The sequence below is a fragment of the Myotis davidii genome, unplaced genomic scaffold (assembly GCF_000327345.1).
Source record: "Myotis davidii unplaced genomic scaffold, ASM32734v1 scaffold393, whole genome shotgun sequence".
Classification (NCBI taxonomy): Eukaryota; Metazoa; Chordata; class Mammalia; order Chiroptera; family Vespertilionidae; genus Myotis; species Myotis davidii.
Genome location: NW_006285913.1, coordinates 137,070 through 150,480, shown reverse-complemented (window position 1 = coordinate 150,480; position 13,411 = coordinate 137,070). Strand labels below are relative to the sequence as shown.

Below are 13,411 nucleotides of genomic sequence, written 5' to 3'. Positions count from 1 at the left end.
GTCATATTTAAGGCATCTGTGTTCAGGTCTTATACTTATTTTGTTAAATTTATTCCTAAGTATATTATTCTTTTTGATGTTGTGATTGGGATTGTCTTAATTTAACTTTTGGATTGTTCAGTGCTAGTACTAGTATATAGAAATTTAATTGTGTTGTATCCTGTGATTTAAATGCATATATTAGTTCTAGAAGATTTTGGAGGATCTTTCATAAATAAAATAATGGAATTTCACTTCTTCCTCTTCAATGTGATGTCTTTTTTTCTTTTCTTGCCTTTTGCGTTGGCTAGAACCAGTACAGTGTTGCAGAGAAGTAGTAAGAATGGACACTTCCGCCTTGTTTCTTATTTTTTGGGGGAATCTTTCAGTTTTTCATCATTAAGTATGATGTTACCTGTAGTTTTTTATTGGTAGACGTTATCAGGGTGAGGAATTTCCATTATGTTCATAGTTTGTTGACAGTCTTTAAGACTTTTTTTTTCTTTTGTGATATAGGTGTTTAATGCTGTGAGTTTTTCCTTATACTAGTATATGGCTTTAGTTGCATTCCATGAATTTTGACATGTGTTTTTATTTTCATTCAGTTTTTTTAAATGTCTAGTTTCCTTTGTTATTTTTTTGATTCATTGTTTATTTAGAAGTTTGTCTTGGGAGGCAATTCACCGTGGGTCTCTTTTGTTTCTTTTGTTGTTGTTGACACTATTCCATATGTCCCCCATTTTCCCCTCTTTGCCCTCCTTCACCTAGCCCTCCTCCTGCACCCCCCCCTTCACAACATTGTTGTCTGTGTCCATGGGCTATGCATATATGCACATATATTCTTTGGCTAATCTCTCCCAGTATCCCCATGCCTTCCCTCTGAGATCTGTCAGTCATCCTGTATGCGCCCCGACAGGGGAGTGAACCAGCAACCTAGTTATGTGCCCTGACCAGGAATTGAACTCATAACCTTTTGTTGCATGGAATGATGCTTCAATCGCTGAGCCATGCCGGCCAGGCTGTCCTACCTATCTTTTAAATAATATTTGCATCATGAACAGCCTGAGAGATATAATGTCTTCCTCCTCTGCAATGTTTAGACATCCATGCTGCTTTTATAAAAGATTTATATTTCCTAAACTCGGGTCTCTTGTCCTATTGTACATGTGCAATGTGTCATCTGGCCCTTTTTGTGTTGTAATGTGGGAATTGGGGCTTTGGAAACTGGCCCCCAAATAATGATACTCTGGCTATTCCTAGTGCTGTGAGGCAAATACAGAAACTGTCCCGTATCTCAATCCAGTTGTATCATTAGTGGTAGAATATACATGGAACCTTGTTCTACAAAACAGCACTACCACTCTTTAAAAAGAGGATACATCCATGTATCTGTCTGTTGTTTACCCATCCATCAGTCCATCCATCCATCAACCCACCCACCCATTCCAACCATTCCATCCATTTTCCATCTATTCACCTGTTTACCATCCATCCATCCACCCATTTATTCATTCCTCCGTCTCTGGTTCTGTTTTCTCAGACAATACTCAGGGGAATATAGGTGAATTAATTTTCAACACATAAATCCAAAACACATAATGGCTACTCTAACTAATATGAAAGGCAAAGGTATTTTTCATTTCTGTGAATGTTATTAGTGACTGAATGTGATCTTCTCAGAGGAGCTATATAGAGACATGCTTTCACCACTTTTCAGCAGAAAATTTCATGATAGAAGTGAGTTTTATAGCCACAGATTTTAGAAATGTAATTAATTATGCCTATTTCCACCCCAGAACTGCATGCTGCTTTCAGGACGGAAGAACACAGATGTCCCCCTGGAAGGATATTTAGTAACTCCAATACAGAGAATATGCAAGTACCCTCTCATTTTGAAGGTATTTTATGTGTTTACTTTATCATAGCATTTTCCTTGTACCTGCATATTTTGCTTATTATTTTTTAACATCTTTTCTTTTAAATAGTCTGATATTCTAAAGAAAGGGCATATTTTAGTCATCGGGGAGGGGGATGGCTAATTTGTCACTAATTTATATATGGAGTAGGAAACAAATCTTTTAAGAAAAGAAACAAAGAAGTGCTCTTTGTAGAAAACAATTGTTTGAGTTTCATTTAGAGTGAATGCATTAATTTCAAGATAGATCCCATTAAGTACATTATGTCCAGTTTATATAGCACTTTATCTTTTTTATGTTAAGTAAGTTCTCTGTTGGTGAATTCTTTGATTTACTCTATAACATTGGTGCTAACAAAGTGAAGGTCAGCATTATGTAATTTCAGAGCCGGGTTTTAAATCATTATTACAGGGAATGGAGTGGGTCACATGGGACAGTGAATGATGGACATAGAAGGACAGTGTCCTGCAAACACTGCCTCTGCAAGATAGGAAATGCTCCAATAATGGTCATAGGGACATTGCCTCATTATAATGACCAAAATTTTTTTTTAATGAAAAACCTGTTGTAAAGTATGAATTACTGCTTGTTCTGCAAAGGCCTATGAATAGATTAGAATAGTAATTCTGGAAAAGGTCGTTTTTGGAACCATTAGCATCAGGATAGGCAGTTTGGGGTGGTGGTTGAGCACATGAGTTCTAAGTTCAAGTCCTAAGTATTCTGCTTATAGCTGTATGACTGAGCATATAATGTCATCTCTTAAAGCTTGGGTTTTCACTTGTGAATCAGAATGATGATGACGAAATTATAGCGTATACCTACAAGAATGTGTACATGCACATGTATGTATGTATGTATCTGTGTATATTGACATATATATGCATGTATAAATTATTACCTAATAGTTATTTGGGCTACTTTAAATAAGCCATTTAGCATAGTATATATACCGTAAATGTTAGCCATTATTATTCATATATATTTGATTCTGATTTATTTAATATATTAATTAATACTTGGTATCCAAATTTAAAAATACTCTAAAATGCTGTGGACATATTAACTGGTATTCTTATTGATTTACTTTTTGAGAAATAAGTACTATACATTTGAACTAAAAATATACCTTTTACTATAACTTTTGGCATAAATTGGGTTTCGGTGTAAAATTTCTTCAAAGAGCATCTCTCTTTACTGAAAAAACAAGTAAAGATGCTTGGGTAAGCCACAGAGAGGAGCTAATACAGGGATCTCCATTCTGCAGAGCTTTGGCACCGTCAGGAGGGTAGGGAGGATTGATGTAGATGTGACGCCTGTCGTTGGGAGCGTCCCTTCAGACTTCCAAGCTGGTGACTCAGATTTGCGTCTGCACTCATCACTGCAGTTATTCCTGGCCTAGGTTTTGGAATCCCAGGGATTTGTTTGTTTTAAGAGTCAAAGGCAGAGTGATATTAAGAGAAGTGCAGCATGGCAAGTAGTTCTAAATCACTCACTGCTTCGATTATTCAGAGAAAAAATGTTAGGGGGTTAGGCTGTGTGTTAAAGAAAACATATGTTGATCTTATTTGTGGAACTTGAAATGATTGGATTCACAGCAGGTAACTGAGAGAAGACTGTTACTAGTCACTATTTCACGTGATCTAAATTCCTGTCTTGACTCTGCATATACCCAGTGGGTACACTTCCATCGGGTCTCACATCTCATGTCCTGCAGGCTGACTTGACTCCTTCGCATGATTTACAAATATTTCTACCCTTCAGAATTGCTCAAGAGCGTTGCATATCTCTTATATGTAACTTTTTAAACCTTGTCTTGGGAATGATGTAATGTTGCAAGGTCAAAGTTTATGGCAAATTGGTAAAAAAAAACCAACACAAACACACACACAAAAAACACAAAACAGACTTCAAGAGAATATAGCAACTGCATATTTTCCCACTGTATGTTAAAAATTAAGAAAATTCTTGCAAAGATTGGCCTCAGGGTTTCTGTAATTGTGTTAGTTACATGATGATGGCAACTGTAGTAAGGAAACAAATGACTAATTGAAAAGCAATGTGGTCACAACTGTCTAGACAGTGGGTGAAAATGTTTAATTTTTGCTTCTAAACAACTAACAAGGCCTTTTAATATATTTAAAAGATTAGAGATCACTCTGGTTCTGCTATCTTAAATGGAAAAAGAATAAAAAGCCAAAAATCCCTCTCCAAAAACCAAAAGAAAAATCAAGCTATTGAGGGAATATGGCAGCTCATTCATAGCAGAGCATGATCTTGAGTTATTGATGAAAACAGCATAAATTGTTTCTTTAATGATGGGGTATTGTGGAAATTCGAAATTATTTATTTTCTTAGAGTACAAGACCCTTTTTAAAAGTTTTGTTTTATTTATGGCATGCTTTTATAATGTCTTCAAAATTATTAGGAAAGAAGGCCCTTAGATTATTTTTGAAATTATGGGGCATATTCATTTACTGTTCTGTTAAAGACTCTAGGAAAATGAAATTCACATATGAAAGTGTACTTCTATTGGAGCAGAAGTCAAACTTATAAAAAATTGCATTCTGCAGGTGAGATATTTGACAATTTGAAAAGAGAGATCTAATTTAGTTTTTAAGAACAATTTTCAGGGGAAAATAAAAGTAACTGCAAAATGCGTTATCAGGGTACCACTTCTTCCTTGATTCAACCTTTTGTTTTTTATCTTAATCTTCGTGGAGGTGGTAACGTCACTTCTGAAAGTGGTTCTCATGATCTTTGTAGTTTTCATTTCCTGGTCAGCCTGAACCTGCTGTACCAGAAAGCTGAAGATCAAAGGGCGATTTGTTTTCTGTGTATAAACAGGAGCTGCTGAAGCGGACTCCAAGGAAACACAGTGACTACGCAGCAGTGATGGAAGCTCTCCAAGCCATGAAAGCTGTCTGTTCCAACATCAACGAGGCCAAGAGACAGATGGAGAAGTTAGAAGTGTTGGAGGAATGGCAGTCTCACATTGAAGGCTGGGAGGTACCTTCACTGTTCTCAACAATTGAGCTTAATGTCGTTTTTGCTATTTCTCATGCTGTGTGTAGAATTGATTGGCCTTGGATGGAACTGTAGCAGCTCATTTTCCTAGGTAATGCTAGGGGGCTGTAAGCATTTCTGAAAAGTGCCGTCATTTTTACTTTGAAATATTTTTAAAGTGGCAGTTGATTGGCTTAACCTCAAGCTTTGTGATAGAGCCAGTTGACACTGTGTGGGTTATAAGCTTTGATATTTCAGTATTTGAGCATCATGGTTATCCTTTCCCCTGCCTTAACTTTGGTTGGTAAGTATACAGCCTGACTCCTGGGGAGAGTACGGAAGGGGACTGAGGCTTCTTATGTGTGCTGTGATATTATTTTGAGACTGTGAATTAGGTGATAAATTTAATTGTGAACCCATTTAATCTCTCTAAATTTTAATTTTTTCATTTCTAAAATGAATGAAGTAGCTGTGATATGATTTTTAAAAATGTTTTTATCGATTTTAGAGCAGAGGAAGGGAGAGGGAGAGAGAGAATAGCATTGATTGTTTGCCTTCCATATGTGCCCTGACCAGGGATAGAACTCACAACCCAGGTATGTGCCCTGACTGGGAATAGAACCTACAGCCTTTTTGGTGCATGGGATGACACTCAACCAACTGAGCCACACTGGCCAGTCCTGTGATGTGATTTTTAAGATCCATTCAACATGAAAAATTGTATGGGTTCATGATTCATTAAATAAAGAATTTTTTTTAATTATAAAAAAGCAAAAGAAGAGTGATTTTCAGAATCTATAATGTGTTTCCAGCTATAGTGACTTTGAATCCCAGTTACTTCATGGGGTTGGAGTCTATATTACTTTAGTGCTATATAAAGAATAAACTAAAATTTTCTTTCAATTGCCTTAATTTAGATGAGAATGAGCTTTGGACTTGAATAAATTTTTATTGTTATAAAGTAAGCAAATCACCATAGTTTTTTAAAGTCTAAAACAATTTTAAAGTGTTACTAACCAAATATTGTATCACACAAATCCAAGTGGATTGCTTTTATCTTTCGGGCATTATAATTGACTGATTTGTTTCTTATTTTCAGTATGTTGGTTTCCATTTAAATCTAAAATTACAGCCACTTAGACTTGCAAAGTAATCTCAAACATTGACCTCAGGGAATTCTCCTATTTATCCATTCTTCCCATGGATTTTTAAAAATGCTTACTGGGATCTGATGTAGCTTCCCCCTCATTTATATTCTTCCATTTCAGGTGTCCAGAGTGACCCCGCATTCAGCATGAATGCCACTTATTCCAAACAATTAAAATGGTTGTGTGTTTTACAGTTGATTCATGATGATAATTCTTTTTCTAGGGGAGCGGTTGTCCTGCTGGAATGAGAAAAATGCGCTAAAGTTTGCTTTTGCTCTTCTGTTGTCACTGAAACATTGGAAGAAAAACTGCAGGATTTGTTAGGGATCTTTGCCAGGCCTTTTACCAAAACAAAAACTTCACAGTCTCTGTTCGACGCTTTATGGAAATGGGATCTGTAATAATTTTGTTTCCTTCTTGTATAGATCCTAAAAATCAGGCTTACTGCAGAAATGACTGATTATTTTTAAAGTGTTGATATTTCTTGTACTCTACATGCCAGTTACTTCACGGAGGAAAGTATGGGGGCCATACGTTGTTGTATGTGACCCACAGTGGTGGGTGCCTCGACCTTGGCAGCCTTGCCTAGTATACAGCACTGGAGTACAAGAGCAGAAAGGAGCATTGACACAGGGGAAACTGACGGAGGGTGTGGGGGGAGTTCCAGATAGGACTCCAGTTCCAGCAGGTCTCCTGGATATTGGGTTCCAAAAGGAGTGGCAGCACTAATTCTCCTTGAGGAGATTTGAAATGATTGCATGAGAGATGGCTATATAGTGATTCGGGAGTTTGGGGACTTTGAAGGTCTGCAGCTTGGAGCTGGACCCAGCCAGTTGTCTGATGACTTGTGATAAGAACCTGATTCCTTATCTCAGTCCACCACCGTAGAGTGGGGGTGGTGAAGCTGTTGTACTCTGCCTGGTCCCTTCTGGGACAGTTAGGAGAAATGCTATCTGATAGGACTCCAAAGGTCACAAGGCAAAGGGACACAATCATCCAGGATGAACTCTGGCCCTGGAGGAAGTGGGCTTTCTTTGCATTGCTAACAGGTTATTGTTCAGTTTACAGACAGCTTTGCGTACTTTAGAGTAGCTCTAGCGGGGTTAGGGCAGATCAATGACAGATGTCTGATGGCATGACCTTTATAGGACAGAGTTTCTTGAATTTTTGAGGTTAGGAGTCATGAGCTAACCTTGAGAAATAGCTCCTTCTACAAACTCTTGCAGACCTTTTATGACCACCTTAAAGGTGACGTTCTCGTTCCAGAAACTAAAGTTCTCTCAAGTGGAATCTGAGTGTGATATGCCATGAATTTCCCTTAGTTCCACTTTAGGAGGATTATTATTTCAAATAAGTTACTTAATTATCTAGGGTCTTGTTTCCCCATTCAGAAAATGAAGGCTTTTTTTTTTTTACAGTGAAATCTCTCAGATAAATTTGCCTATTATAAAAATTGGGTTTTAGTCAGCATTAGGTAGTGACTGCTCTCACAGAAGATCTGTAGTTTTTTTAATTGCTCATATTTGAAGTGCCAAAGTATACCTTCAGAAAATGACAAGAGCCAGAAAAGGCAATTAGGAGCATATGTATTTGTTTTTTGGCTTCTTTTCTAAATTTCCAAGTCTCTTCAAACATTAAAATCATAATGTATGAAAAAATGAAATAACAAAACAATTCTCAAAAGAAACAATAAAAATAACATTGTTAAAATATTATTAATATCATTTATTATATCTGAGTCATATGTCTTATCCAACATTCCAAACATTCCACAAGATATTCTACTAAAGGTAATTGTAGAGCAATGACCAATGTGCTTGGAAATGAAACTGATTAACTGTTTAGTTAGAGTCATTGATTCGTTTCGTAGAACAGGACCATTCTTTGTCTTAGTCTGCTTTTTAGTTGGTTGATAGTACTGTAATTATAACTGCAATCTTTGGAGCAATACTGCGTGATATTGACAAGGGAGTATCAATAAACATTATGTCATTAGTAATTCAGCTTTACGTCCTTGATAGATTGATCTCTCAAATCAGAGGAAAAATCACGATAAAAAAATAGAGGGTGAATTATTAATATATGAAGGTGCTGGAAAAATAACATTCAAGATAATTATTGTGTCTTAGAAAGTAAAAAGAAACACTCCAAACTTGACACCTCTTGCTTACCTTTTTACAAGGAGACATAGGATGCTACTGACCATTTTAAAATCACCTCTTGTTTTGGGAACCAGTTTGCTGCTTACATTTGATGAAGTTTGTGTCAGACAGTGTATTGACTTCCAGTCATGTTCTCTTGTTATTTCATGACTGAGTCTTGCCAAGGTTATGGTGAGACCTGTTTCTTTCTGTCCCTTCTACAAGGTGATTGGTAGACACAGCTTGTCCGCCTTGAGGTAGAATTGATTTATAGATAGTCCTTGTTATTGAAGGATAAGTGGTGTGGGAAAAAAGACCATTTAAAGTAAATCCACATAAAAATTGACCAAAATTTCACAATATGTGGGATTGGGGGAAAGTTTGATTGGGACATTATCTTGGTAAAATGAAATGTATATTATTAGTTTGTTTTACCTAATATATAACAGAATTTAGGTTATAATTTCACTTAGCAATTTGAATCTCAAAAAGAGTGACTGAAATGTTGAGTCTTTTTTTTTCGGAGAGTGCATACATTTTAAGACAACATTGTATAATAAAACAATGTGATAGGCTTCATTCCATATTTGACTTTCATGGTAGTTTTAAAAGATTTTTAAAAAGAATATTCAAATGCTTCATTCATTTTCTCAAGAAACTCCTTTGATATTAGAACTGTTCTCTGATGAAATACCCATCTACTTGTCCTTCTGGTCAATATTCTTTTCTTCTGCTGTGAGTGGGTCCCACTTTCTTAGCTCTTTGCCTGGCAGTACATTGTATACAAAGGAAAAGGTTTCAAGCACTCTTCCATCTCTCATCTTTCCTCAGATTATGATCCCTCTCTGCAGGCAGTATGTGTTTTTCTGATGCTGACACTCAACCTTCAGTTGGCAAGATGAATGAGACAGTCTCTGGTGTTGAGCAGAGAGAGCTGAAAATGGGCAGATAATCAGTGAATGGTTTCCTATTATACTGATTTTTGCCATCTCATAGCTGCAAAGAATCAGCAATGAACCCTTATGTAACTTATATTGAGAGAACTTGTTAACATAAAAAAAAACAACTCACCCTCTCAAAAGAGTCCAAAATTGGGTTAGCAATATTATACTTTATTGTTTCTTTTGAGAAGATATTTGTTTTGTTATTGCAGTTTTTCATAAATTATGATTTTTAATGTTTGAAGAGGCTTGGAAATTAGAAAAGAAACCAAAAATAAATACACATGCTTCTAATTGCCTTTTCTGGCTCTTGTCAGTTTCTGAAAGTATAATTTGGCACCTAACAAGTGTCTGCTCATGAAATTTATCACGTGTCCCCATTAAATTCTGTAATGGTGCATGAAACTTAATAGTTTCTCATGTATCCTGACTGTGTAAGTAATTGGCAGCTGGTTATATATTTCAAATTATAGATGAAAAATTATTCAGCTTCTTCACAAATTAGATTCTGAATTGTTACTATTTTCTTGCTGGATCTTGTGGCGTGACACACACACCACAAGAAGATATATGGTTGGTTAGCAGTGGTGCCAAAATGGGCTGCTCTGGGCTGCAGTCTGTGACTGAAGTTCATCCATTCAGACTGATCTCAACTATAGTGGAAGGTGATATTTAAATAGTGAGCTTCATAAATTCAACGAAGAAAATTACTGGAGAATGATTGTACCTGAAACCACAACATGGAAAAACCATATCATTAATTATAAACACACATAATCATAAGCACACACAGCCATCCCTGATATTCATCACTGTTCACTCACACCAACCCTCATTTTATTAAAGGTCTATTCTTGCAGTGATCACATGGTATATAATTGCGTTCACATTTCTGTTTCTTCCACTACTGTATGTGTTTCTTGGGAGTATGGGTCATGTCTCAAGCTCTGGGTCCCTAGCATCTAAGACATTGTCTGACACATAGTGGGCTGAATGGTAATTAAATGCAGATATAATGATTAGCGACTTCTTACTATTTTAGGATCCTCTTGGCTCTTTTGGTTAATGACAATGATTCTGACCTGGTTCTGTTTAGAGCCTAGCATTTGTTTCATTATCCTGCTTTTTGATGTTCTCTAATAATCTTTAGCATCTCGTTCTGGTTTGGAAACATTTTCTTTTTAAAGAACATAGGAAACATGTATCATAGATGGCTTAAATATGCATACCTATATAAAATAGCAAAAAGACCCAGAATCTCCTTTTTTGCCTTTTTATTGAATTTATTGGAGTGATACTCCTATCCGTAGTTGTGTCGTCTCAGATCGGTCAGGACGAGATGGAAAGGAAGGAGACCTACCTTCAGTGTATAAATATTTGTACTGTTTGAGCTTTAATCTTGTCCATATAATGCATCTTCAAATAAAAACAAATATGCTTTTAAGGAGAAAAAGAATCACACATGAAAGTTTCTCGTAAGTAATCAGACATTATCTCCATTTTCCCTGACTTAGGGGTCCAACATTACTGACACCTGCACTGAAATGCTGATGTGTGGAGTCTTACTGAAAATTTCTTCTGGAAACATTCAAGAACGGGTGTTTTTTCTTTTTGATAATCTTTTGGTGTATTGCAAAAGAAAACACAGGTAAGAGGATAAACAGGTGAACCTGTCAGAAATTGGTTAACCATCTCATAGGCTCAACCTTCTCCTCTGTGGTCCTGGGAACTCACAATCTCATGGTTACAGAAACTTCCACATCCTCGGCCTCTGCTGACTGTTCTCTTCACTTGTTTATAAAACCTAACTGAAATGTGACTACCATTGGATGGCACGACTTCCCCAGGAGCCCTCTAGAGGAAAGATTTTTGTTGTTGTTGTTTCTAACTCCCCTACCTCAGACCCTGTAGGACAGGTAGGTGTGTCTTCCTTGTTTCCTAATGCTGCTTCCCAACCTCTTCTCTTCCTTAAAGAATTCCAGCACATGTGAAGGTCATGCCATGAGTCCTTCCTATCTAGTAGCTTTCTTGGTTTATTTACTTTTAACACTTCCTATCTCCTTGCTACACACGAATTCAGTGATTGCTTTAGCTCTTGTACCACTTTCTTATGTTTTCTTGGTCACCATTTTGCTGTGTTCAAAACTCCTGTGAATGATCCATTCAGTATTTGGACCTGAAAGCCTGCAGATTCTTCACCTGCAGCAATATTCTACTTCATTATACCGGAGCCACCTGTCTTGTGGGCATCCCTTTACTTTGCCAGCACTAAACGTTATAAAAATGGAAAGCTTGATGGCAAGCATTCCACTCTGCTCCACCAAGCTGCTCGTGTCAGTCACCCTTGACCTCTAAGGAAGTGATCATTTTTCTGCTCTGTAAGGTTTCGTTTGTTTTTCTCAGCAGCGTTCAGCTTAGTTGAGCACTTCTTCCTTCTGAAAACACTTTCATGTCTTTATTTTTGTAAAAAATACGGAGCATAAATTGTGGAGCAGTAAATGGGACCCGTTAGGAGGCAGCCACTATCACTCAGGGAGGAGATGGTAGTGCACTGAATGGACGAGGGTAGATAGAAAGATGTGGAAAGATTTTTGTATGTTTTAAATGCAGAATCAGCCTGGCCGAAGTGGCTCAGTTGAGTGTCGACCTATGAACCAGGAGGTCACAGTTTGATTCCCAGTCAGGGCACATTCCCAGTCAGGTTGCAGGCTCCATCCCTCCTGTGGGATGTGCAGGAGGCAGCTGATCAATGATTCTCTCTCATCATTGCTGTTTCTATTTTTCTCTTCCTCTCCCTTCCTCTCTAAAGTCAATGCAAATATATTTAAAACATAAAATAATATAAATGCAGAATCAAGAAGATTTTCTAATGGATTGATGTGGGAGGATGAGGGAAAGATAGGACCCAAAGCTAACTCTTAGGTTTTAGAATCAAGGAAACAAATGGATGGGGAAACTGGAGAGGAGCAGTTTTAGGAGAGGACATCAAAAATTAATTTTAATTTTAAAAAATGTAATTAATTTTTTTTCAATTATGGTTTACACTTCATATTATCTTATATTGGTTTCAGGTGTACAGCATAGTGGTTAGACAATCAGATACTTTACAAAGTGTTCTCCCTGATATTTCCAGAACCCAGCTGGCACCATACGTAGTTATTGCAGTATTATTGACTGTATTCTCTATGCTGTACGTTACATCCCCATGAGGAAATAGAGAATACCATTTCTTCCATTGTGCACTGGCTGTTCCTCCTTCCTAGTTGCTCTTCCCTCCAAGGTTTGTGTGGCCAGGTTCTTTATGTCTTTTAGATCTCATTTAAATATCACATCCTCAGAAATATCTTCCCTGACCACCCCATCCAAGGCAGCCTTCCAGCCACTCTGTCAATATCTGGAAGATGCACGCTGAAATTTTCTCCATTATTTATTTGCTTATTTTCTGCCACCTTTTCAAGATGAGACTGCAAGGGCTATGAGAACAAGGGTCTTGCTGCTTTTTCATTGCTATTTCCCCGGAGACTGAAGCAGATCTGCCATGTAATAGCTACTTGAGAAGTATTTGTTGAATAAATGAATAAACAATTGAATGAAACCCAATCAAAGTTATTGATGTAATTGTTGTTTGTTTTAAAACATAGATACAATTTTTTTTTTCTTCAGAAGGTACTTGTTTGATAGGATGTTTTCTTGAACTTTGGGGGGAAATTTTTGCAGGTGGATTAATCAAAATAGTAAAATGCACTTTATTAAAAAATTTTCTGAGCCTTTATATGCTTTTCTTAACTGTATCTAGGAAACATTTGTTTGATGAAGTGATACCATGCACCTTGATGAAAGGGACCAGGTTAGGATTAGAGCCAAAAGATAATTAAATTGTTGTCAGCTTTGTCTCAGTAAGCTTTTAAATACTTGCCCTTTCCCAGTATGAAAATGGACCTGTTATTTTTTCTAGTATGCTCTTCTAAATTCTTTGCCTTTGGTAGAAAGATTGAGATTAATAGAAATAGGCTTTATGAAGATGTAGGCTGTTAATTTTACTTGTGTGTAACTCATTAAAAATTGTAATGTGATTCAAGTTGTTTAGGTGTAATTATTTTTTCCAGCTTTATTGAGGTATAATTGAGAAATAAAATTGTAAGATTTTTAGAGTTTATAATATAATTTGACATACATAATATGTTATGAAAACATTTCCCCACTGAGTTAATTAACACATTTGTGTAGGTGCAGTTATTAAAGTCATTCACTTGAGAATGATATCTTTTTAAAATTACAGTTGA

At 36.6% G+C, this 13,411-nt stretch overlaps 1 protein-coding gene across 1 annotated transcript in view; it reads left to right on the top strand.

The window, feature by feature from the left end:
* Window positions 1–13,411, top strand: part of PREX2 (phosphatidylinositol-3,4,5-trisphosphate-dependent Rac exchange factor 2) — a 156,467-nt gene that overhangs the window by 6,465 nt on the left and 136,591 nt on the right. The window contains 3 exon segments of the mRNA XM_006756922.1: window positions 1,776–1,877; window positions 4,740–4,901; window positions 10,643–10,776. Of these exon segments, the coding sequence (XP_006756985.1) occupies window positions 1,776–1,877; window positions 4,740–4,901; window positions 10,643–10,776 (398 nt within the window).